The sequence below is a fragment of the Halyomorpha halys genome, unplaced genomic scaffold (genome assembly GCF_000696795.3).
Source record: "Halyomorpha halys isolate HHAL.00 unplaced genomic scaffold, Hhal_1.1 Scaffold594.1, whole genome shotgun sequence".
NCBI classification, from domain to species: domain Eukaryota; kingdom Metazoa; phylum Arthropoda; class Insecta; order Hemiptera; family Pentatomidae; genus Halyomorpha; species Halyomorpha halys.
In genome coordinates, this window is record NW_027114174.1 from 524,893 (window position 1) to 547,584 (window position 22,692).

Genomic DNA, 22,692 nt, shown 5'->3' on the forward strand with positions numbered 1-22,692 from the left:
TCTCCCTTGCAGTCCAAAAACAATAGGTTTGTTTGTGCCACGATTATCTCTTAATATTCTTGCTTTATGAAGTAAAAATTCTTGACCGATGTTCAGCAACTAAGAAAAAAAATTATACTGAACTTAGATTGATTTTGTGACGCTAAGGAACGCTTGAGATGAAATGAAAGTGGGGGGCAACACTTGATGTGTTTCGCATTTGAATTAAAATATCTCGAAAAATAAAAATCATAGCTGCATATAAGTAATGAATCAGAAATGATTAAGTGTTAACTCTATTAGTTTTCTAACAGATTTGTTTCCTTCAAACATTAGATATGTAATGAGATGTAGATAGTTGACCGTAGATTAATGCTTGAAGAAGTTTGTCAGGGGGTGCGGTCAGCAAAGACTTTGCTAGATATGTAAGATGATGACCATACCGACATGTTGAACTTATATGATCCTTTTTTAAAAATAATCCGATTATTAGTATAACCAAGTACTGATATAAGTTGATGAAACAAATCTACACAGTTACACTTTGTAACTAAGTAATGAATCATTTTTATTCTAATTGTGTTCCAATAATTGAGTAATTGCAATAAATAAAACTCATTGCAATTATTGATTATAAGCAAATGTAACACTGCTGTAGGAATCGCAAGTTAATTTATTTCACTTTATTGTATCAAATAAGCAGCCTCTAACAACATTCTAAAGAAGATTCACTTTATGTGCTACTTCTTTCATTAAAAAAAAAATGATAATTTAAACAATGAATTAAAACATAGCAAATGTGATATTTAAGGATATATAAATCCTTTTGACACATTATATGTAATAGCTAAACAACATAAATAATAAAATTAGGAGCAATCTTCTATTTCTAATCTTTATTTGTTTAAATAAAAAAATATAAAATTTTTATGATCAATTTAATAAGACAGTTAAGGAACTTTACATTTTATAAATTTACAAGTATATACAAGGATATATTTTTAATGTTCTCCGAGCTGTGCTCTTGTCTTTCCTAATACTTTAGGCATCTTGGTATTTGTCGAATCTTCTAATTCACGAGGTTTATAATAATGTGGAGCTACTTCTAGCAGCCATTTGCTCTCAATTTCAGCAACCTAATAAAATTAAAGAAGACATAAAGTATTAACACTTCAATCTAATCATTTCTAATTTACTTAAATAATAATGCTGATGAATTTGAAACAAGCTGTTGATGATTTAATAAAATTATAATGTTATATTATACAGGGAAACACAAGATAAGTTGGAGAGATATTTCAAGATGATGTGATTTTAGCCTTATCAACAATAAGCTGGTACGAACTACAAGGAATATCTGGTGGTGACTCCATTGAGAAGAAAGGGTAATAGAAAGAAATTCAACCAAATAGCAAAGACTTTTCATAATATCTTTCTTCTCAATAATAATAATAAAAAATACCAACCAAAAAGTAGGTTCTCTAAAAAGAGAAGCTATTCTACAATCAGGTACTTCTCTCAGGAACAAATGGGGGAACACTCACCAGATATAATTCAACTATAGAAAACCAGGTGTGGCAAACTTAAAAGTAAATATAATTTATAAAAATCCTTGATTACCTGTCGCATAAACTCCTTTGTAGTGAAAACAAGCTCATGGTAGACAACCCAACGGGGAAGATCCTCAAACAGGCAACTGTTTGGGTGAATCATTACAGTTTGGTTATGTTTGACTGTTTTGTAATGGCCACCCTTAGAGAGTCTTGCTATGTGATAGAAATAACCGGAAGTAATTGTTTTTCTTATGGCAATGCTATCAGTAGGATTAGAAATTATGTCCATTTCTACACGTTGCATCAGACCTACTAGTTGTTCCCGAACGTCTCTAGCTCTTTTCATTGATCTAAAAATAGATGAAAATAATCAACCATGATGTACAAGTTTAACATATAACTGATAAAATTCAGAATACTTAGGAACCAATGATGTACCAATTGTGATAGTTATCACTTAATAGACATAAAATGTTTTCTAAACTACAGTGTTGCTTAAAGGACTCTGTATTCTACCACTGATTAACAGAGAATGTATTACAGATAACCTGGCTCTATAATTGTAATGTACTTGTATCTGAATCTGTTATGAACAGTACTTGTTGACACTCATTCGTTTTTTCAAATCTATTTTTGTCGCTAGTAGTAATTAATAATGAGGGCAGGAAACCCTTTTGAACAAGGGAAGTGAATTTTAAAAGTGTTTTGGGAAATTAGAGAACATGAAAACCATACAGACGATGGTGAGCAGAATTTGTTTCTACACCACTATCATATCAAGCAATAACAGAAATTATAAGTCTAGGAAGTTTGTAGGAGGAAGGAACTGTACGTGATCTGAAGAAATAACAAGGATGAAAGCAGTGGTATAAACTACAAGAAGTCCATACAGTAATCATTATATTACGTGCAAGCAAATCAAGTTTACACCATATTTCAATGAAAGATAAAACGAAAACCCTAGAATATTAGATTTCTTAACACGATAAATAAGGATAAATTTTCAATTTTGCAAATGGTGGATTATTTAGTTTAATGAGGCAACTTAGAAATTTAATAGAACTATAACTATGAATACCAGGAGGTCACGGTGACCAAAAGTGTTAGTTAAGACTAAAGGGGATGACACATAGGTGTATTTCTGAGTAAGAGATGGTAGCACGCACTCCTGATCTTTCTTTATGGAAAAAATAATACATTTTTTAACACAAAAAATGTATTCTCTTTGTTATAAGGGGGAAAATAGCTAGCTTGAAATCGATATATTTTCACTTTTCAAACCCATTCAGCAATTCAATCAGAAATTTTATAAATCTAAGTAATACTACCACCAGCTCACGTTAAGACTTGAAGGCTAGTGCCTTCCACCATTCTCTTATTATTACATAGATAAATTTCTTTACAAGAGATATAACCAAATAAAGGATAGTTAATTAAATATCTTGAGTACTACCTACATCTACAAACACACCTCAAAAGAATTATAATACAAATATTTGTTTGCAGAGCAGTCAAAACCAGAAAAATTGTTTTGTTTCCAAATCTTTCACTTATTTTTTTAATAGGATAGTTTCAATAATAGGTTCCGTGAGCTACAGAGTAAGGCACTACAGCTGTGGCAGATAATTATTAGTCTCTCAGCTGTGGATTGACACAGGGTCAAGTAACTCTTTCTGAGAAAAAACCTGGTGGTTGAATGTGATCTTAACAACCAAATGACTTCACACAACTGTTTATCTAGAAATGGTAATTCTTTACCAAGTACTGAACCCAAGACCTTTCACAGGTTGTAGAGGTACAGAATGTTTTTTTTTTTTTTTTATTCTTTTCCAGGATAGTTTCATTAAAGCGATCGCGATTAACAATTAAAATGCTCAGTTTATTCTTAAAAACATAAGAACTTTTTTTTTGCAATACAGCTCAAATAATGAATATTATTAAATAGAATAGATAATTTATTTTTTTAATATATCTGTCACTTTAATATACTAAAAACCAAATTTAATAAATGTTTACAATTACCTATACTGGATATAATTTTCATAGCACCATTGGGTACTGAAGTCTGTATCTGCCCACTGCTTATAAACATTCCAGAGGACAAGATGATCACCACCAGGAAGAAAAAAATTTTTCCGGGCAGTGTCAGCATGAACAACTTTGTCCTTTGGTCTATAGAAAATGGCACCATTAACTGATAACATTGCTGCAATAGTAACTATTTCCTCACTACATTTATACCTAGAAAAAATAAAAATAATAAAACAGGCATTCAGAGAATCCTATTATTTTGAGGAGAAATAATACATACTTTTCAGAAGCAAGCAACATTTTCCCCATCATTGGGTCTAATGGAAATTCTGCCATTCGTCGACCCAATTTTGTTAGTTCACCATGATGATTCAAAGCCCCCAATGCATAAAGCTGTTCTAGAGCAAGTACCTAAAGATACGATAAACAGATTGAAACTAGGGACATCGAAGATAAGCAAATTTTTTAAATCAAGTACAATTTAATTTTAGAGCTCTCGAAAGAATGTCGGTCCATTCCTCTTTCCCAAACTACTAGTTACAATTCATTTGAATATGATTTTTTAATTATAAAATTATTTTCTGAACACACAAATATACTTATAATTTAAAAAAAAAATACCAAAAGTGTTATAAAGAAATAAGCCATTTTTCATTCTTCAAAAAAAAAAATAATTATGATTTCGCTTATAAGCTATCAAGTTTGGATAAGAAAAGATTACTTTAATAATGCTGTTGAAAAAAAAGTCAATTAACCTAAATTTTTTTAAAATGTATTATTCTATGAGCATTGAGGATTGAGTTCCGCTGTTGTAGAACAGCAATGAACTTGGCAGGTCAATGGTTCATTCAATTTATTTGGCCGAGTTCTTTCATAATGATAACGAAAAAGTTTTAAATGTAAAAGTTTTACATGACTAAAAAAATATTTAAAAACATAAATTATAAAAGAATAATCTAATTTATCTCATCGTAGTTTATCTATAACTTTTTAAAAATATTAAGTGTAGTTACAGAGTGGCCTAATAGCAAAAATGAAAAAAGTATGCATAGTTTGAACACCTTTCATATCAATCATTTGAGGTACAATGAGAGCAATATTAATCAACAAAACATTATAAATTAAACCAACCAATGTTTCATGAGGAGGAGGATCTAAGAAATCAAAATTAATCAAGTCATTGATTCCTAGTGCTTTGAGGGTGAGTACAACATTTCCTAAATTCATCCTTTGAATTTCTGGAACAGTGTTGTCTTCTAGTTCATGTTTGTATGCCCATGCTGTATAAAGCCGAAAGCATTTTCCAGCAGCCACACGCCCAGCTCTTCCAGCACGCTGATTGGCTGAAGCCTAATTAAATAACACTAACATTATTTATTACTTATGGGGGAAAAATAAATAAATTAACGTATCTAAAAGTCGAGAACTAACCTTTGAAACAGGCACAACTATCAATGATTCCATACCAGTCCTAGAGTTAAAATTATTCTGTTTACAGAAACCAGGATCAATGACATAAATAATGTTGTCTATTGTAAGAGAGGTCTCAGCAATATTTGTGGCTAAAACGACCTAAATATAATTTGTTTCATAATATTCAGTTCATTATTTTAAAAAAATAAATAAATTGATTTGGAATAATTAAATAAAAAGTTGAAACCTTTCTCGCATTGGGAGGGGTTGGCTGGAAGATTTTGGCCTGCATGTCAGATGGTAGGTTAGAATAAACGGGCAGGATTAATAGTTCTTTGATTCTGCTTCCAAGGCGTCTCACTCTATCTTGCAAAATTTCTTGGCAAGTCTCAATTTCTTCCTGTCCAGTAAGGAATACAAGAATATCACCTAATGGTTGAGTTGCATGTATCTGTAGGATTGAGACGACACAAGCATCAATGTAGTCTGCTTCAGGAGCTTTCGTATAATATATATCAACAGGAAATCTTCTTCCTAATGATGAAATTATTAAAAAAAAAAAATTATTACTGGTTAAAGATTATTTTATAATTCAAAACTTCATTAATTTTCAATATTAACACAGCTTGATTTTCATCAATCTTCAACTGGAAATTTGAGGTTTCATGAAGCCCCATTATTTTAAAATTCAAGATTTTATCATTATAATTATATTTTTAAAAACTAAAAAATATGGATGCTATAGTGATTTATAAGAAATTTTATTATTATGAAAATAAAAAAAAATGATTGAAAAAAGTACAAACAAATTCGAAATTTTTAGAACTTCAAAATTATCTAAATATTATCGACTTGCAACACATTTCAGTATGAAGTAAACACACGACTTTTTATATATTCCACAGTAGTACCTAGTTTTCATGTCACCTGCTCTATGACATGATTGGCATCTTTTTTTTTTTTTTTTTACAGTTTGCTACTTCATCTGGATGATAGCCACTATCAATTTGCTATTATTACATAATGGATAACAAATCCTTTATGTTTTGATCTTCCGTGCAGTATATGAAGAGTAACCAGAAATATTTCAAGTTGCTTAGCAAAATTAAATCTTAATTGAGTTGCTGCGGCTATGTGCAGAAAATTATCGCAACTAAGCTAAAAAAAACCACTGAAAGAGAGTGGGGTTTCCCAAACCCCAATGGATTAGAATAGAACTTACCATAGAAGTGTACCAAGTCAACTAATTTTTGATCTTGAAGAATGACTCATATTTTGAAAAATCCAAAAGAGATTTAAAGAAAGAAGGCAGTAAAAGTTCAACAAACCCTACCTCTCCAGTAAAAGGTTCAAAGTAAATTCTGTTTCCTTTATTTAGCTATTGTGAATCATGACTTATAATTGTAAATATGAACAGAATCTAACCCTTTCTTTATAACAAAACCAAAAGGTTAATATATCTTTTACCAAAAAAGCATTTTGTCCACTCATTCTATGATAATTGAAATTTTGTTTTCAATTTTACTTTTTAATTGTAAAATATACTTATCAATTGTAATTTTACTCTTCACCAGGGAGACCTGAGCCCATGAATATTTCCATCACATCTATTAAAAATTACTATAGCTTGTCATTATTTTTACTGATCGTTCTGTTTATCAAGAGTTTAGGTTCATACTGTGAGAATAATTTTGTAAAAAAGGTATGTTTATATATTAGTTAACTATTGTTTTATTTTTCTATACAATTTAACAGTTGTGATCTGCTGAAGATAACATACTAAAATAATTATCTTTTTCATCCTACTTGTACAATTGGAAAACTAAATTTCCTGATTTAGAGAACTTCGGATTTATAGGTATTGTTGATGACAAACTTTCATCTGAAGGAGCAAATAGTTTTGATAAAGCATTGTCTATCCATGGAATGCACCAATATTACGTGTTCATTCCAAAAACATCGGTGAAAAACTTTTAAACAGAATCAGATGGTGGAAAGTAAACGTCCAAATCACCTGGCTTATTAACTGAATCATTATTTACATCTGGATTACGTTTATTTTCATGAAAAATTTAACACCTAAAAGTGTTCTGTCAAATGAAAGGGCAAGGAATATACTGTAAAATTACACCATACTACATCTTTAGCTAAATTAGGGAAGCTTCTACAGGAATTCAAAACTTGTAGTTCACTGTTTTTATTAATTTATGAAACCTATACAGCTGTGTAACAATTTTCCAAGTCCATATCAATAGAACAACTGTGCAAATTTTTAAGAAAATCTGAGATTCTAAAATCCAAAAGTGTGTTGAATTGAAATGAACAGTCTAAACTTCACCTGGTTAGACTTTATTAGGTTTTGATGTGTTTAATTTGTACATTTATGAATACTCTATAGACTTTACAATTTATAGTTGTTTTATACCTGGAATCCTGAATATTGGAGCATCATCGAAAAATGTCGAAAATTTTTCAGCATCCAGTGTAGCACTGGATATTAAAAGTTTCAGATCAGACCTAAACCTAGCAATATCTTTAACTAACCCAAATAGAATGTCTGTATGCAATGTTCTCTCATGAGCTTCATCAATTATCATGACACTGAAAGACAACCAGACTAAATTAATAATAAACAGTCAAATATAGGAATTATAAAAAATATATATGTATATTAGACCTGTAAGTTTGCAGATCTGGTTCAGAAAGAAATTCTCTGTGAAGGGTACCATCAGTCATATATTTTATTACAGTTCTTTCTGAAGTACAATCTTCAAAACGAATGCTGTAACCTACCTACAAATAATTAGTTTTTATACTTTAACTAAGGGAATCTTGAGTACACCTTTCTTAATAGCTTGATAATAACTTAAATATCTTGAGTGCATTGACCAACTTAAGGGTCTGATGGACCAAGAAAGCTTAAAATGCAGCAGCCAAAGTATTTGATTGGTAACTTGCTCATGCTATTACTACTACTATAAAAAGGTACTATTTATCAGATTAATGTTTGACAGCCTTAGCTATGAAAAAAATTATTCAGTCTCTTATTGGTGAACTAGAACTATTTTAGAGATATATCAGTCCCCGATCTCCCTTTTTTTTTGTTTGATTTTTATGCACACTATTTAAATATAGGCAGCATAAATAGAACTTAGTAAATATGTCAATTTATTGACTAATAAACAGTTCTTCCAATAAATCAAGCCACAAACACTTTTTCTGGAAACAGGGATGAGGGTCGACACAAATATTAAATGAGTAAATTGATTTTGATAAAACTTAGTAAGTATATTTTTTTTTTAACATACCAGAAATCTTGTAGACTAAATTAGTCTTCACTTCAAAGCAGTGGTTCAGAAAAAAATTGAATGCATTTGATGGAACTTATTGCATGCGAACAACTCATTTATGAGCAAAAAATTATTTCAGTTATATACCAACATAAAATGTTTTATTAATATTATATTGAATATAATATACTTTTATTTTGTGTTCCTCTATTATTTATTACATATATAACTTAGTAAACAATCAACAATCATCAGTATTCTCAACATCAATCATTCTTTTTTTTTTTTTAAATATTTATTGTTATTTACAACTGTACATTATAATACATTTAGTAAATCTGATCTAAGTTAAATTGGAGTGTTACAGCCATGTAGAGAAACTACCCATTGGTAGCACTCTAATGACATTTTACATTAGCTGGTCTCGTGGCCATCATTTCAGGCGCCTTGGAGGATTGTCAGGAATGTAAGAGGATGCAAGGTTAGAAACTAGGGGGTTTGAGTGGTTAGGGAGTTTATAATGGAAGGAGTGATATTTGGTTCGGACTAGATCGGTTACATAGGGAACATTAAGGTCTTTATGTATGATTTAATTTGTGACAAAGTAAGGAGCATTGAAGATTTTACGAAGAATTATGGATTGTAAGGATTGAATACGAGAGGAATTCGAAGGTTTAGTGGAGCCCCAAAGCTCAACTCCATATGTCCAGATTGGCCTTATTACAGTCATGTAGGTCTTTTGTAATGTGTTGGAAGTTTAGACCGTTTGTCTAGTAAGTGCTGTAATAGTCGAAATCGACATGCAGTTGTCTTTTCAGTCTTGTGTGAGGATTCCAGGTTAATCGTTTGTCCAAATGTAGTCCAAGGTAGTGGATCTGTTTGACAGGGGTAAGAGTAACATCATTAAATGAAACTGTAGGGCAGTCAGTAGGTTTACGACAAAGGGTAAAGGTGATTTGATGGGATTTGTTGGAATTTATCTTAATCCTTCAATTACGACACCATTCTTCGAGGGCTGTGATATGGGATTGGAGATTTTGGGATACAATTAATGGGTTATTATTAACAGCAAGCACATATGTGTCATCGGCATACGTGGTGAGAATAGTGTTAGGATTGGTTAGAATGTCAGCTGTATAGATGATGTAGAGGGATGAATAGGAACCATTGTGGTTTACTTGGAATAATCTATCAATGAGAATTGAACGAATGATGAGAAAGTATGTAAGAGGTAGGAATTTACGGAGTTTGTAAAGCAATCCCGGGTGCCAGACTCTATCAAAAGCCTGTTCTACATCGAAAAAGACTCCTGCGCAGTACATTCCGCCCTCAACCATTCTTAATTATTTTTTTAGATAATTCCTTGTTATAAAGTCATAATTTTTTTTCTTAATAGAAGCAACTGAAAAAAAATAAGGTGGTAGCTAAAGAGATATTTTCTGTAGAAGGTGAAAGATTGATTGTGAGAAGAAAGTGTTTTATTTTTATTGTGATTAAAGGTTGAGAGCATAACTGACATCGAAGATGAGCCAAACTCAGGCCACTCTTCATTGGTAGATAGTTCTAATTAAAAGGCCACACTTTTATTGTTTAAAAATAGTCATGCAGTAATACTAAAAAATTAAATCTAAAGTACCTCATTTCCCAACTTAACAGACATCTCTTCAGCAACTCTGGCTGCAACAGACATTGCAGCAACCCTCCTTGGTTGAGTACATCCAATTTTCTTACCATCATCAGTAAAACCTGCCTGATATAAATATTGTGGAATCTGTGTAGTTTTACCTGAACCTGTTTCGCCTTCAATGATCAGGATCTAAAATATATTAGATTATTATAAGGTTGTAAGTAGACTATTAAAATTAAAATTTTCAAATGAGGGTGAACACTGCTAGACAGTATCATTCATAATTTTAGGTCTCTTTAAGAAGCACCAATTACTTTAATTCTTTTCTTCATTACATGGATATCAATAATTTTAAGATAAGTCCAATGCCTGGATATTACATCATAAGAGAAGAGCCACCCTCACTCAACACCAAAATATTATTTTGTATTTTCAATATATTATTACAACTAAATTCCAAAGGATTTATTTGTTAAACTTAATTATATTCATTTTTAGGAAATTTAATTTCAGAGCACCAAAATTTGGACAATTGACTGGACATAAAATGAGGGAAGTGCATTTAAAAAGGCAAATATTATTTTAAAACAGTAAAAAATGAAAGATAAAAAAAGAAGCTGGTTAATAAAAATATTAGAACTTATATTCTGTTGGGAATATATAAAAATGTCCACAAATTAATAATAAGAACTGGATAAGGGGCAGAAGTTGTAATGCAACAGAAAATGTTGTTCAGGTGTAAAAAATGAATAAAGAAGTAAAAATTAATTTCCTGAAAATAAATATAATTAAGAACTAAGTATGTTCATGCTCAGTGAGGATCTCTCCTCTTTCATGATTATAATATCTAAGCAATGAATATATATACGGCCGAAGCACGATAACAGCTGACTGGCCGTATCAGCAATATATATATAGTAGTACTGGATTCAATAAAGAGAATTCTATTTCTGGAACCTGTGAGATTCATTTCATGCCCTTTTCACTGTTTTTACTTGACAATACTTAAGTGATGCCGAAAACCCGGGAACTTTAGAAACTGAAACAATTTTTAGTCTATAAAAAAAAAATTGTCTTTGTTCTCTCTGAATTATGGCCAATAGCGGAATAGTGAGAGCTGCAGTTCTAAACCTTGAGGGTCTGAGCTTCAACAACCCACCTCCAGCAGCAGTTGACCAACCTGTAGCTGCAGGGAACCCACCTCCGGCAGAAATTCAGCCACTACCGGAAGTATCACTAGCGCAAGCTCATGCCACAACGCTGGAATGGATCAAAGTCTGCACGGCAACTACCCAGGACTTAAGAAAGGCAGTTTCCGACCTTGAAAGGTTCACCGGGGAGACAATGGAGTTAAGCCATTTCGTGAAATGGGGTGACCGATTGATTGATCGAATAGATGCGAAGACAACCGAACACCTGCTCAACAGTGAGGATGGGGAATTCAGGTACAGGGTCAGATGCAATTCCTATCCAATGTACTAAAGATTCAATTGGCAAAAGAGTTGGGGATGAAGGAGGGAATGCTGAGAGAACGCTCCTTCGTAGAGTGTGCTCAGAAACTTATAGACACAAGCGCCCGGAAACAAGAATCCAGAATGGATGTTGAAGAACTAGGATGGAAGAGGGTTTCGTACAATCGGCCAAGGACTACTCTGCTGCCCTTGAGAAGAAGAGAGTACAAATATAGCGGTCGGAAGAAAATGCTTAACATGGACCGAAGATTAGGAGAAGCAAAACAAAGAACCAGCAGCCGCCAAGAAGACCGCAAGTCCATGGTTGCGGCAAAAGTGGGCACCTGGAGGCACAGTGTCCCCGAACTCGGTGTTTCGAGTGTGGAAACAAAGGACACATCGCCCGGCAATGCCCATACATATATCAAAGAAGGAATATGGACGAAGGCGAGCCAATGGAGGTCAATGCCCAACAAGTAAGGAGGAAAAGCCTTCAGCAAAGACTGAGCGGATCGTCAAGTGAGTCGACAGAAGTTTCAGGAGTATCAGAAACTGAAGATGAAGTTGATGAGCAAAGGAGCCAAGGAAGCGCATAGAGGCGATGACTAGGATGAAAGAAAACACGTGAGATCTGAGGAGGATGTAAGCAGAGAGGTGACCGCACATTGAGAAACTACCACGTGAAAGGAGAGCAGAGTGGTCTGCCTATAATCCAAGTGAACGGAGGAGTAAGCTGTCTCGTGGACATGGGCAGTACCATTGCAATGGTACTTCTCTACCATTGCTGGTAGGGAAGTACGAGAGAAATTGAGCGGCGAGGTGAGGACACTCCAAGTAAAGGTTTGCAAATGTAAATTAATTACTCTGGGTGGACCATGCAGTGTTGAGAGGGAGATAGAGATAGGACTGGGTAAATGGGGAGCAAAAGGGAACAATTTAACAATTTATGTAGTGAGTAGGATGCCCAGGGATTATCAGGTGATTATTGGTTGTGATCTTTTAGAGAAGGTGGGGGCTAGAATAAAGAATAGTAATGGGAAATGGGATATTAAAATTGAACAGAAGAGGTACTGATACCAACAAACAATAGCAGACGGGAAGGCTAGAGTAGGAGCAGTAACACAGGTGGAGAATTGAAAGGACCCCATTACAACAGAATTTAACGACATTTTCTATAATGAAGGAGAAGTATTGGGTGCAACAGAAAGGACGGTTCATGAGATTCCACTAAACCAGGAAAGAGTGACATATGTTAAAGAACGATACCCACAAGCACTGCAGGAGCACATAAGAGAGGAAATCGAAAACTTAAGAAGACAAGGAATCATTGTGGACAGCACGTCACCCTATAATAGTCCGTTATGGGCAGTTTGGAAGAAAGGGTTGCCAGGTAGGAATGAGGAAAAATATAGGGTGGTCATTGACTATCGTAAGCTCAATGAGAATACCGTCGATGAGAAGTACCTGATACCGAGGTTTGAAGATATCTTTGACAGACTAGGAGGGGCTAAAATCTGTAGTAACTTAGACTTGAAAGCAGGGTATCACCAGATTCGTATGCACACAGAGGACCAACACAAAACTGCTTTTACTTTCGAAAGAGGGCATTAAGAATTTACGAGAATGCCGTTTGGACTGAAGAACGCGCCCATTACATTCCAGAGGTTGATGGACGAATTCTTGAGAGGGTTAGATGAAGCAGTATGCCAGGTTTACATGGATGACCTGAGTGAAGCATCTACACAGTGTATTCCAAAGGATGCGAGACTTTGGGCTGAAAATATCCCGGGAGAAGTCGTTGCTTGGACAAAAACGGATAAATTTTCTTGGACACACCATATCTCAGGAGGGGGTTAGACTGGATGTGCAGAAGGCCTTACATCGGATGGCAGTGCCGACGAACATAAAAGGAATCAGGAGGTTATTAGAGGCATTAAACTACTATCAGTCGGTTCGTCCCTGATATGGTGGAATATCTGATACCCCTTAATAATTTGCTAAAAAAAGGTATTTCGATAGTAATGACACCAGCCATTGAGAGAAATATTCGTAAATGTATAAACCAGCTACAGAAGGAACCAGTATTAGTATTTCCCGACTTCCAGAAGCAATTCACGTTAACAACAGACGTTAGCGAGTACGCGCGGGGAGCAGTGCTGTCACAGGAGGGTGAGGTAGGAGAAAGTCCTGTGGCATACACTAGTAGAAGACACACAGAGGCAAAAGCACGTTACAGCGCCTTGGAACGAGAACTACTGGGAATTGTGTGGGCCATAGAGTATTTCCAACCCTACTTGTTTGGAACACAGCCCATGGCCCAGCAGATTGGCTTTCGCGAGTGATCATGATAAACGCAGTAGAAGATGACCATGGAGAAACATCTGGAGTTGGAAGGCAGTTCTTGAGGTAGTGGACTCAGGAAGAAGAACAACAATCAGCCGCACCAGAGAATCAGATTAGAGAGGAAACTTCCATAGAAGAAAGTTCAAATGATGACAGGCTGACGGAAATGGAGCACATATATATGTTGGAGATGCGACAGTATGGGAAAAGATACAGCGGCTATGGAGAACGGAAAAGATCGGCGTTGATCGATCGTTTATTCTATGCACATCAATGGTAGATAACCTGAGAGCCCCGGAACATCAAAAAGAGGTAACCTTGGCTTATCACCTATTTCTGGTGTGGCATGAAACGCACAATCCAAGAGATTCTTGGGAAATCCGAGGTGTGCCTTAGGACGAAATATGGTCAGCACCCACCCTGTGCAACTCAAGAAGAGAACCCTACCGCGAATGCGCCGCTCAGTGACTTACAGATGGATTCTTTCTTCTTGATATATTCAGTAAGGTGGCCATGGCATACCCGGTGCAGGGCAGATCAGCGGAGGCAGTTTTACGAACCCTTCGGAGATGGTTTAAGTTTTATGGTATCCCCGACCGGATTTCTTCTGACAGTGGGAGAGAATTTGACAACGCAACCATCAGAGAGGAAATGAGAATATTGGAAGTGGTGTGGGACCTCAACACTCCTCAACATCTAAAGAGCTGCGGAGGGATAGAGCGGCTTCATAGGAATGTACTAAGTGACCACCTACAAGTGTACCAGCTAGAAAGAGGACTAGAGCCTGATGAGGCGATGGAATGGGCATTCACAGCATACAACCACTCCATACACACAGTCACGGGGTATGCCCCATTCGAATTTCTTTTTGGGATGAGGGGGCGTCGACGGGACTACCGTGGTACTTTGCCGGGAGAAGATGAAATGGCCAGTAATGTGATGGCCTTGCAAAAGTTGTGGGCAAAAGTCAGGGACAGGATTTGCAAGGAAAAAAGTAGAAGAGTGGCCAAACATAACTTGAATGTCAGAGACCTGATGGGTAGAATAAATATTGGTACAGTGGTATATAGGAAAGTGGGGACTAATAGAGGGAAGGAGCTGCAGAGGTATGAGGGCCCATTTAGAGTGATCATCGTTCGAGGACATAATATCATTACAATTGAAAGCGTCAAAGAGCCTAGAAAGCGGAGAACTGTCCACATTGAACATTTAAAACTTCCGGAAATCACAACATAGAGTGTCATATCGCCACTAGGAGATTAGACTATACGAAATGTATTTATTTTATTTTTTTTCGTTTTATTTCTAGTTTCTTTGTTAATTTTGTATGTATAAATTTCATATTTTTTGTAAATAGTATTTTCACGTTATTGAACGAACAGTTCTTCTCGTTTTATTTTTAAGTTTAATTAACTTTAGGCAATTTTATATAAGTGCTATTGATATATGATGAAGTTTACAAGTACTGTATGACTATTGTTTACTGGCTATAGTTCATTGTAAATAGTTTTCAATTTTTTTTTTATATGTTATAATAATATGCGATGTAAGTTTACGAGGATTATTCGTAAACTGGTGAGGGGAGTTAAGGCCGAAGTTACACCGGCCGTATCAGCTGATCGAGTCGAACAGCTTATTGAGATGTATATATATAGTAGTACTGGATTCAATAAAGAGCATTCTATTTCTAAAACCCATGAGGATCATTTCATGCCCTTTTCACTGTTTTCACTCGATAATAATTAAGTTATATATATAACATACAACCAAATTTAAAAAAAAAAAAATAGATTTAATTTTAAAAAGCATAATTAGATAAAAATTACACCTTCTAATACATTTTATTTTTCTATCAATAAATATAGATTAGTACTCATATTCCTAGCTAGTAATCAAAGAGGCACAGATTCAATACTCCAGTTTTTAAGACCATATCTTTTTTTTTCTCTGAAAGGGTATGTTGTTCAATTAGTATTAGAGAATAAGCAAGCAGAAAAGTATCCTACTTGAAAAGGGAAGATTGAGGACTCTTTAAGATACTACAAAAACAATAGATTCTTCTAAGGCCACATAAAGCCTTCCCTCTTACCTCTAGGCGACCAGTGGCAGGACTATAAAAAGCATCCATACCAAGTTTAATTAAAATTGCGAGTGTCATTCAAAAGTACTAATCAACACAATCTACCTATCCTTCTCCAAGCCCATCAAGGTCAGCTGATTGGCCTTATGGAAACTTCACTATTCATATAATCAAATATAATAAATACTCATCAAATTTAATCAAGACCAGCCAGGTTGTTTTAATATGCTGATGTACGGCCTAACCATATTACTTGGGAGAGAAGACATATTTATTTACTTTGACAGTACTTCAGGTTGACCGATGAGGAATATTTGTATACTCGATTTTGCCAGATTTACAAATCATATTTTGCATTCAAAACAAAAGAAATAGTGAAGTTATAAAAACTAATCTACAGTGTGACAGGTTGGTCTGAGGGTTTGTTTTTACATTTTGGTGTTCTGAAGAAATTTATTTTTGATTATTTTAGGTTGCGTAATTCTTTCCTAAATAAGTATATTTTGCATATATAATGAACATATGATATGATATAAACAATTACTGGGTCAAAGAGACACACCTGCCATATTTTATGTAAAAGATACACCAGTTTGTTTATTTATTAATTAAATTTTATTTAATAAGCTGTACATAGTTATTCAATTAACCAAGATTTCAGAATAATGATTTTTGATGTATTTTGCTAAGCTAAAGGATGAATCTTACCCTCCAATATAAAGTATATATAAAGCAGAAGCTAAACAATAAAAAAGAAAAATAAGTAAAACTTGCTTGATGATCCGTAATAGCTTGTACAAGCTCCTCCTTAAACTTGTAAACAGGGAGGCTTTTTTGAGTTTCTTCAATTGTCAATCTTTTTCTTTCTTTTTCTGTTAGTTGCTGCTCAGGCTAAATTAAAAAAAGTATACACATTAAAATAATTTAAGTAGCCATATTGTACGCTAACATGGCATAAACAAAAAGTACCTTTTCTTTCGTTCCAGCTAGACTCATAGCCTGGATAAATTCAATCTGATTATCTAGAACCAAATCGTATTCTTCTTGGTATTTGTCTTTTTTCTTTGCACCAAAGTGAAAAACAGCAGATGACATCTGTTCCTCCTCCCACTTCCTTTGCTCATAATTTGGCTTGTTTTCCCTCTCATCGACTTCCTCATATTGTTCAACACTCTGATTTATAGAGATTAATATTTATTATTGAAACAATCCTTAAATAGATATGAGCATTTAAAAACCATAAAAGATAAAGAAGGTAGATGTAACTCACATCTTTAACATCCCTGGGCATATGATACCTCTGCACTTTTTCCAATTCTCTAGCTTTTTCATGTTCCTTTGCGAGAACCAATAATTTCTTTTTATGATCTCTGTCTTTTCTTTCCCTTTCAGTGAGTCTAAAGAGATACCATTTTAAATGTATACATATAAACAAAATGATAATGATTTAAAACAAAACATGGTATGTTATCCAGCAAAATTTTGAGTCAGTCCATAGTGACCAAACATCTTGAGGCCACACCCCACAACTTTTAAGTTAGAAGTGATGATACCATGTAATAAATCTAGACTTTCACACTCTATCTAGAAGGATACAAACAAGTAGGATAAACTTAAATCCCTAACAAACAAAAATTCAAACCTTACAAGAACTTTACATTCAATCGTTCCAGATGTAATTCTTCAAAAACCATTAATTTTTTCCATATGAAGAGAAATTAACATTTTATAAATTTATTTAGGCAAATATGTAAGAACTGTATGTTGATTTCTCATTACTGAACAACATGTTTGGTTCCGAAAAGCTGTATCTCAAGAATTATTAGACATACAAATATAAATCAATACTTAAAAGGCTAGTTAAATGCACCATAATACTGTATATAATGATTAACCTCATAGGAGTAGCAGGTTTCATTATATTTGCCATAATAAATTTACAAAATGTTTATTTCTTGTATTTGGAAAAACTCTAGGTTTTGGAAAAACTATATCATGAATTATAAGATGTACTGATATCTATTAGCACTCAAAGTAAAGCTAGGTAAATGTACTATAAAATAGATTCTATCGATTATCTTTGTAGGAGTAGCAGTTTCTACAATACTTACCAAGATAGATTTACAAAATATTGATTTCTCGTTTTTGTTTTTGAAATCTATATCTTATGTATGATAAATGAACACAGAGTGTTCTGTATGGGCTTTAATTGTAGCAAATTTATTCTACTTTAAAAGAGGTTGGATAGCTTTTGGAGTAGACATTACGAACTAAGCAAAGATTTCAGGCTTTTCAGTTTTTTTTTTCTTCTATTTTGTTGTTTATTCTTATTGTATAAAACCAATAAGATGAAATTTATCAGTATGAAATTTACTGTGAATTGATACCACATAAGATTTTATTTTTTACAATTTACATGCATAGTTTCACTCTATACTTTTAGCATATCAATAGGGTACCAAGAAAGAAGCAAAGAATTCAAAGTTTATCGTACTCGAAATTAGTTCCACCCAAAAAACCTTTATCTATTAACTACCAACCACAAACTTATTGACCTCCTGGTGAGTCACTGGTGTCCTACACCGAGTGAGACAACAGGAAAATAGAGATTTATAATTAAAATCCAGTAAGTTAGAAGTCATTTACGTTGAAAGTTTAAGGAAAATTGCAAATGCATGAAACTTTGTTCATCAAAACTGTAAAAGTGCAATAATTAATAGGTGTTACATGTTAAAGGGAATTTTTTCCCCCTCTTAACCTCAAATGTTTCCTAAAATTTTTCAACAAAGTGGAAGCACTGTTGCAGATGCATACACACAGGTATCCAAATTACAAGAGTATATGAATTTCATTCTTTTCTTAAAGTAACAAACTCATAAAACACATACTCATCCTCATTAAATAGATATTCATCATCAATAATGTCTGCTTCAAGCTCAAGAACTTTATCTTCTTTTCGTTTTTCCAAATATTTCCTTCTCGATTCAACTCTTAACCGAGGAATCAATTTTTCTTGATGTTCGGAATCAATTTTTAATCTTTTGGCTGCTTCCTCATATGCTCTTTTATCTGTATATGAAAAGATAATTAAGTAACAGCAAAGAGATAGAAGAGACAGTAAATTCAAAAATGGAAGACATTAACTACCCGAATGAATGGTTGTAATTTTTCTTGTATTTTCTTTATCTTTTTTCCTAAGGCGTGCAGCGAATTCATCTCTTTGTTTCCTATCCTCCTCGCTATCACTAGATTCAGAACTTGACTTGGCCATAATACTGAAAAACCATTAACAAAATTAAAATTAAGAACTAAAATGCCTGATTTAGCATACCTTCAACAACAGTACACCTAAACTAACATTTCAAGGTCTAAGTTTAATGAAATATCTTTAAAATGTGCTGAACACCAGCTTATGATTTGTTTTCTGCTTCTACAGTACGAATAATCCCAGGGTTCACCCCACAGCATCAAGTTTAAAGACTTGGGAAGATTCATATGTCATGGACTGACGATAACAAGGATAATTTTCCTGTCATAGATTTGTCAAAAATTGAACTGAACCATGATACAAAGAAAGAGTAACTACATATCTGGGAATTAGCATAATCATGCTGGAGTCCTATTTGTCTATCCATTCGGAACAGATTTTGTTACACTTAATCATAAGTGCAAGGTTTAGTAAAAGTTTAGCATTAATTTTAGTGGATAACAATATTAGAACTGACAGAGCTTGACAAGTAAATGAATTCTTACAACGTTGAGGGATCGCTTAAGGGATTGCTTAATCAGACTTTTTGGTAAACCACAATTCCAATGAACTTTTATAAGATCAATTTCAAAAACAGATTAACTGAAAATGTTATCTCTCACGAATTCTGAATGACTAGCAGGCAGGACTCTTAGAAGATCAAATAAGCATAATCATGACAATATCAAAATGATAAAAAAAAGTATACTTTGATGTTTTTAAGTAGTGACTGATGTTGAGGTTGACCAATCAGGTCAGGGAAATATATTTTTAAAAAATTACATGTTTTTCAAAAGATCAGTTTTTTATCCATTTCAGAAAATTGAACAAGAATACAGAAAACAGTTTTTAAACAAAACCTCAGCATTTTTATTCTAACAATATATAAACAACAATTCTTTTACAAATTAAAACTATAAAAAAATTGTTTTTTACATTATACTTTAAATAATCCTCTTTATTTGCAAATGAGTAGATATAAGCATATGAAATAAGTACTCCAAACCATAAATATTTGGAGAACACACATTAAAGAGTTCTATTAACATAGAGTAAGATAAAGGGCTTGTTCTAGAAGAAATTTTTTTTTTCATATGCCAATGTAAGTAGGCTATTATGTTATTTCTTTACTTGCAGCCCAATATGTTGCTTTTTGTTTTAAATTTATTTTGGTCTTGTTTTATATTTCTGAAACATATACAAGTAAAAATATGGTTCCTATCCATGTCACCCATGTTGCATAAAGGGCAAGTCAGAGAGTCTGCTATACCTATCCGATGGAAGTGTTTTTGGAGAAGATTGTGTCATGTCATTAGGCAAAAACAAGCCACTCCCTCAGCATAAATGAGTGAGCATCTTACCGGAAATCTATTCTTGGTCTAGAGCAGTGGTTCCCAAACTTTTTTATCCTACCATCCCCTTTCCAAGAAAAATATTACTATACGTCCCCTGGAAATTAATTTTTTTTTAAATTTTAATAGCAATTAATAGGAAATACATATGTATTAATGTTTCTATCTTTTTCAAAAAATATAGCAAAGATAGGTGTAAATTAGAAACATTGAACAATGAAAGTATGAAACTATTTATTGAACTCAGAATAGAATGTAATACAAAAAAAGTTAAAACATTCTAAATCATCTTAATGAGAAGGATGAACCTGGTATGCTGCTAACAATTTAGTAACCCTTGGCTCTATTTTGTCAGCAGTAATATTGTTGACTGTGCCCCCCAAATACACCTGTGGCCATCACTGCCCTCCTGAATCGGTGCAGCACCCACCAGGGTAAAGCCCACTTAGGGAAGCACAGGTCTAGAGCAAAGAATAATTTACTTGATACAAGCTGATAACTCACCATCAATGACCAGACGAGCCAGAAGACATACCAACTAATAGCGATAGACAAAAATTAGTTATAGTTGAAACTAATAGCTAAAATTGACATGAATACGACCCTTATTTATGGATAAACTATTGATAAATAAGTATCCTATCCATGACAATTTTAGCTATTAATTTCAAACCACAGCTAAGTTTAGCCCAGCTCTGTTTGCTAAAGAATCTTTAAATGATCCAGCAGCTTTGACTAGAAAATAACCAGATTATATTTTTGAGATATCAAAGACAATCTATCCAAAGAAGAGTGGAATCAAAATGCTTTTGTTGGACTGTCTTGAAACAATTTGATAAACTATAAAAAATGTTCAAAATATGCAATGCTGATGGAGTTATTTGACAGGCTCATGACATACACAATGTGTATCAACAATTCCCTTTGTTTGCCTCTCTAATTTTACTGGCTGTAACTCAGTGAAAGATTTCAACACAATCTCTTGCAGCTGCTATAAATTCATAAGATTGCAACTTTTCTGAATTCATTAATGCAATATAATTATTTCTCTTATGTTGAACAAGAAAAAATATATTAACTCGGTAAAAAATAAGATATTTGACCAGTTTTCTGATTCCTCACAATCAAACACTTCTGTAGCCACGGGTGATAATGATTTGTCAGTCGAAGATATTGGATGCCTAGACAAGTCTACAATTACTTTCCAAATTAGTGGTATATATGGTCTATCCTTTCACTGAAAGGGATAGTACAGAAACAAATTTGGATCTGAACATAAAGTTAAGCTCGATTGAACAGCCTTTTCAATTATCTCCTTCTTCAATGTATGTTCAAATATGCTAAAAACAAAGATGGATGAATAAGATTCCAAAGACTTAAAGTCAAGAAAGAATAGTTGAAAAAAGTCTTAGTATTGACATTAACCATAATTATTCATCCTGAATTAAACCTTTGATTACAATAATTCTGAGATAAATTAAAGATATTGATCCATAGTAACAAAGGTTTTTGATTTCAATAGTTAACAGGGATTAAGAAATATTTGTTTGAAATCAGGAGAACTTTTGGATATATAAATTGTAAATGTACACACTTATGAAGTTCCATCAAAATAGCTGAAACAAATTTTAGGAACAATGAAAATTCATGAATATTTCTCTGAAAATTGCACTATTTACCCGTTTTATTAAAACATCGACTAGTATATTTTATATAAAACGGAACTTCTTACATTTTAATTAAACAACACTAAATACTTCAAAAGATGTCTCAATTATAAAGGGCACCTAAATAGGAAAAACTAATTTAGCGTTTACACAATTCTGGGTTGACAAAGACAGTAGTTTAATGAAAAAGAACAAAACAAACAATAATAACATAAAAAACTCGGAAATTCAAAACCCGCTTCAAACTAGAAACAGTACCGTTCGATAACGAGTTGCCAACTATTATTATATAGAGAGATACTGACTCATTAAAAACAAGTACATATCATAAGTATTGTAAATTATAAAACTATTGAGTTTTATATCATAGACCATATTATTGAATATAATCGATTATTATTACCTTATCTATTATGTACCTAGTAACTTATCGCCTATATGCAAACGTCTCTACAATTGAAGTACTTTAGAGTAGTGATGGGTCTACGTAAAACCGTATTCTATAAAAATTTAAGAAACTTTTACAATTCAAAAACTAGTTGAAACTGGGCTGCAGATTTCATCATTAGGGATATTCATGATCTTAAGTTTACATTTTAAACCGTGTTAAATGGAAAAATCATGTTAAATGAGGAAACATTTCCTTCTTTTACCATGTT

The 22,692-nt window shown here is 33.2% G+C and overlaps 1 protein-coding gene across 5 annotated transcripts; it reads right to left on the reverse strand.

Annotated features, from left to right (window-relative positions):
* Positions 1–858: 858 nt before the first annotated feature.
* l(2)37Cb (lethal (2) 37Cb) lies at positions 859–22,646 on the reverse strand. 5 transcript variants are annotated; one of them, XM_067051410.1, is made up of 16 exons: positions 19,126–19,801; positions 18,915–19,042; positions 18,656–18,836; positions 17,038–17,164; positions 16,737–16,940; positions 16,542–16,658; positions 9,903–10,082; positions 7,654–7,769; positions 7,402–7,577; positions 5,224–5,510; positions 4,995–5,135; positions 4,695–4,913; positions 3,844–3,974; positions 3,555–3,773; positions 1,600–1,882; positions 859–1,115 (listed from the first exon to the last, which is right to left on the reverse strand). In XM_067051410.1, the coding sequence occupies exons 1-16, from the start codon at positions 19,260–19,262 to the stop codon at positions 981–983; spliced, it is 2,781 nt and encodes a 926-aa protein (XP_066907511.1). In that variant the 5' UTR covers positions 19,263–19,801; the 3' UTR covers positions 859–980. The 5 variants fall into 5 exon arrangements, with proteins under 5 accessions (XP_066907511.1, XP_014282268.1, XP_014282269.1 ...); XM_014426782.3 differs by lacking the exon at positions 19,126–19,801 and adding an exon at positions 22,437–22,646 and having other exon boundaries at positions 860–1,115; XM_014426783.3 differs by lacking the exon at positions 19,126–19,801 and adding an exon at positions 22,046–22,302 and having other exon boundaries at positions 860–1,115.
* Between the last annotated feature and the right edge of the window lie 46 nt (positions 22,647–22,692).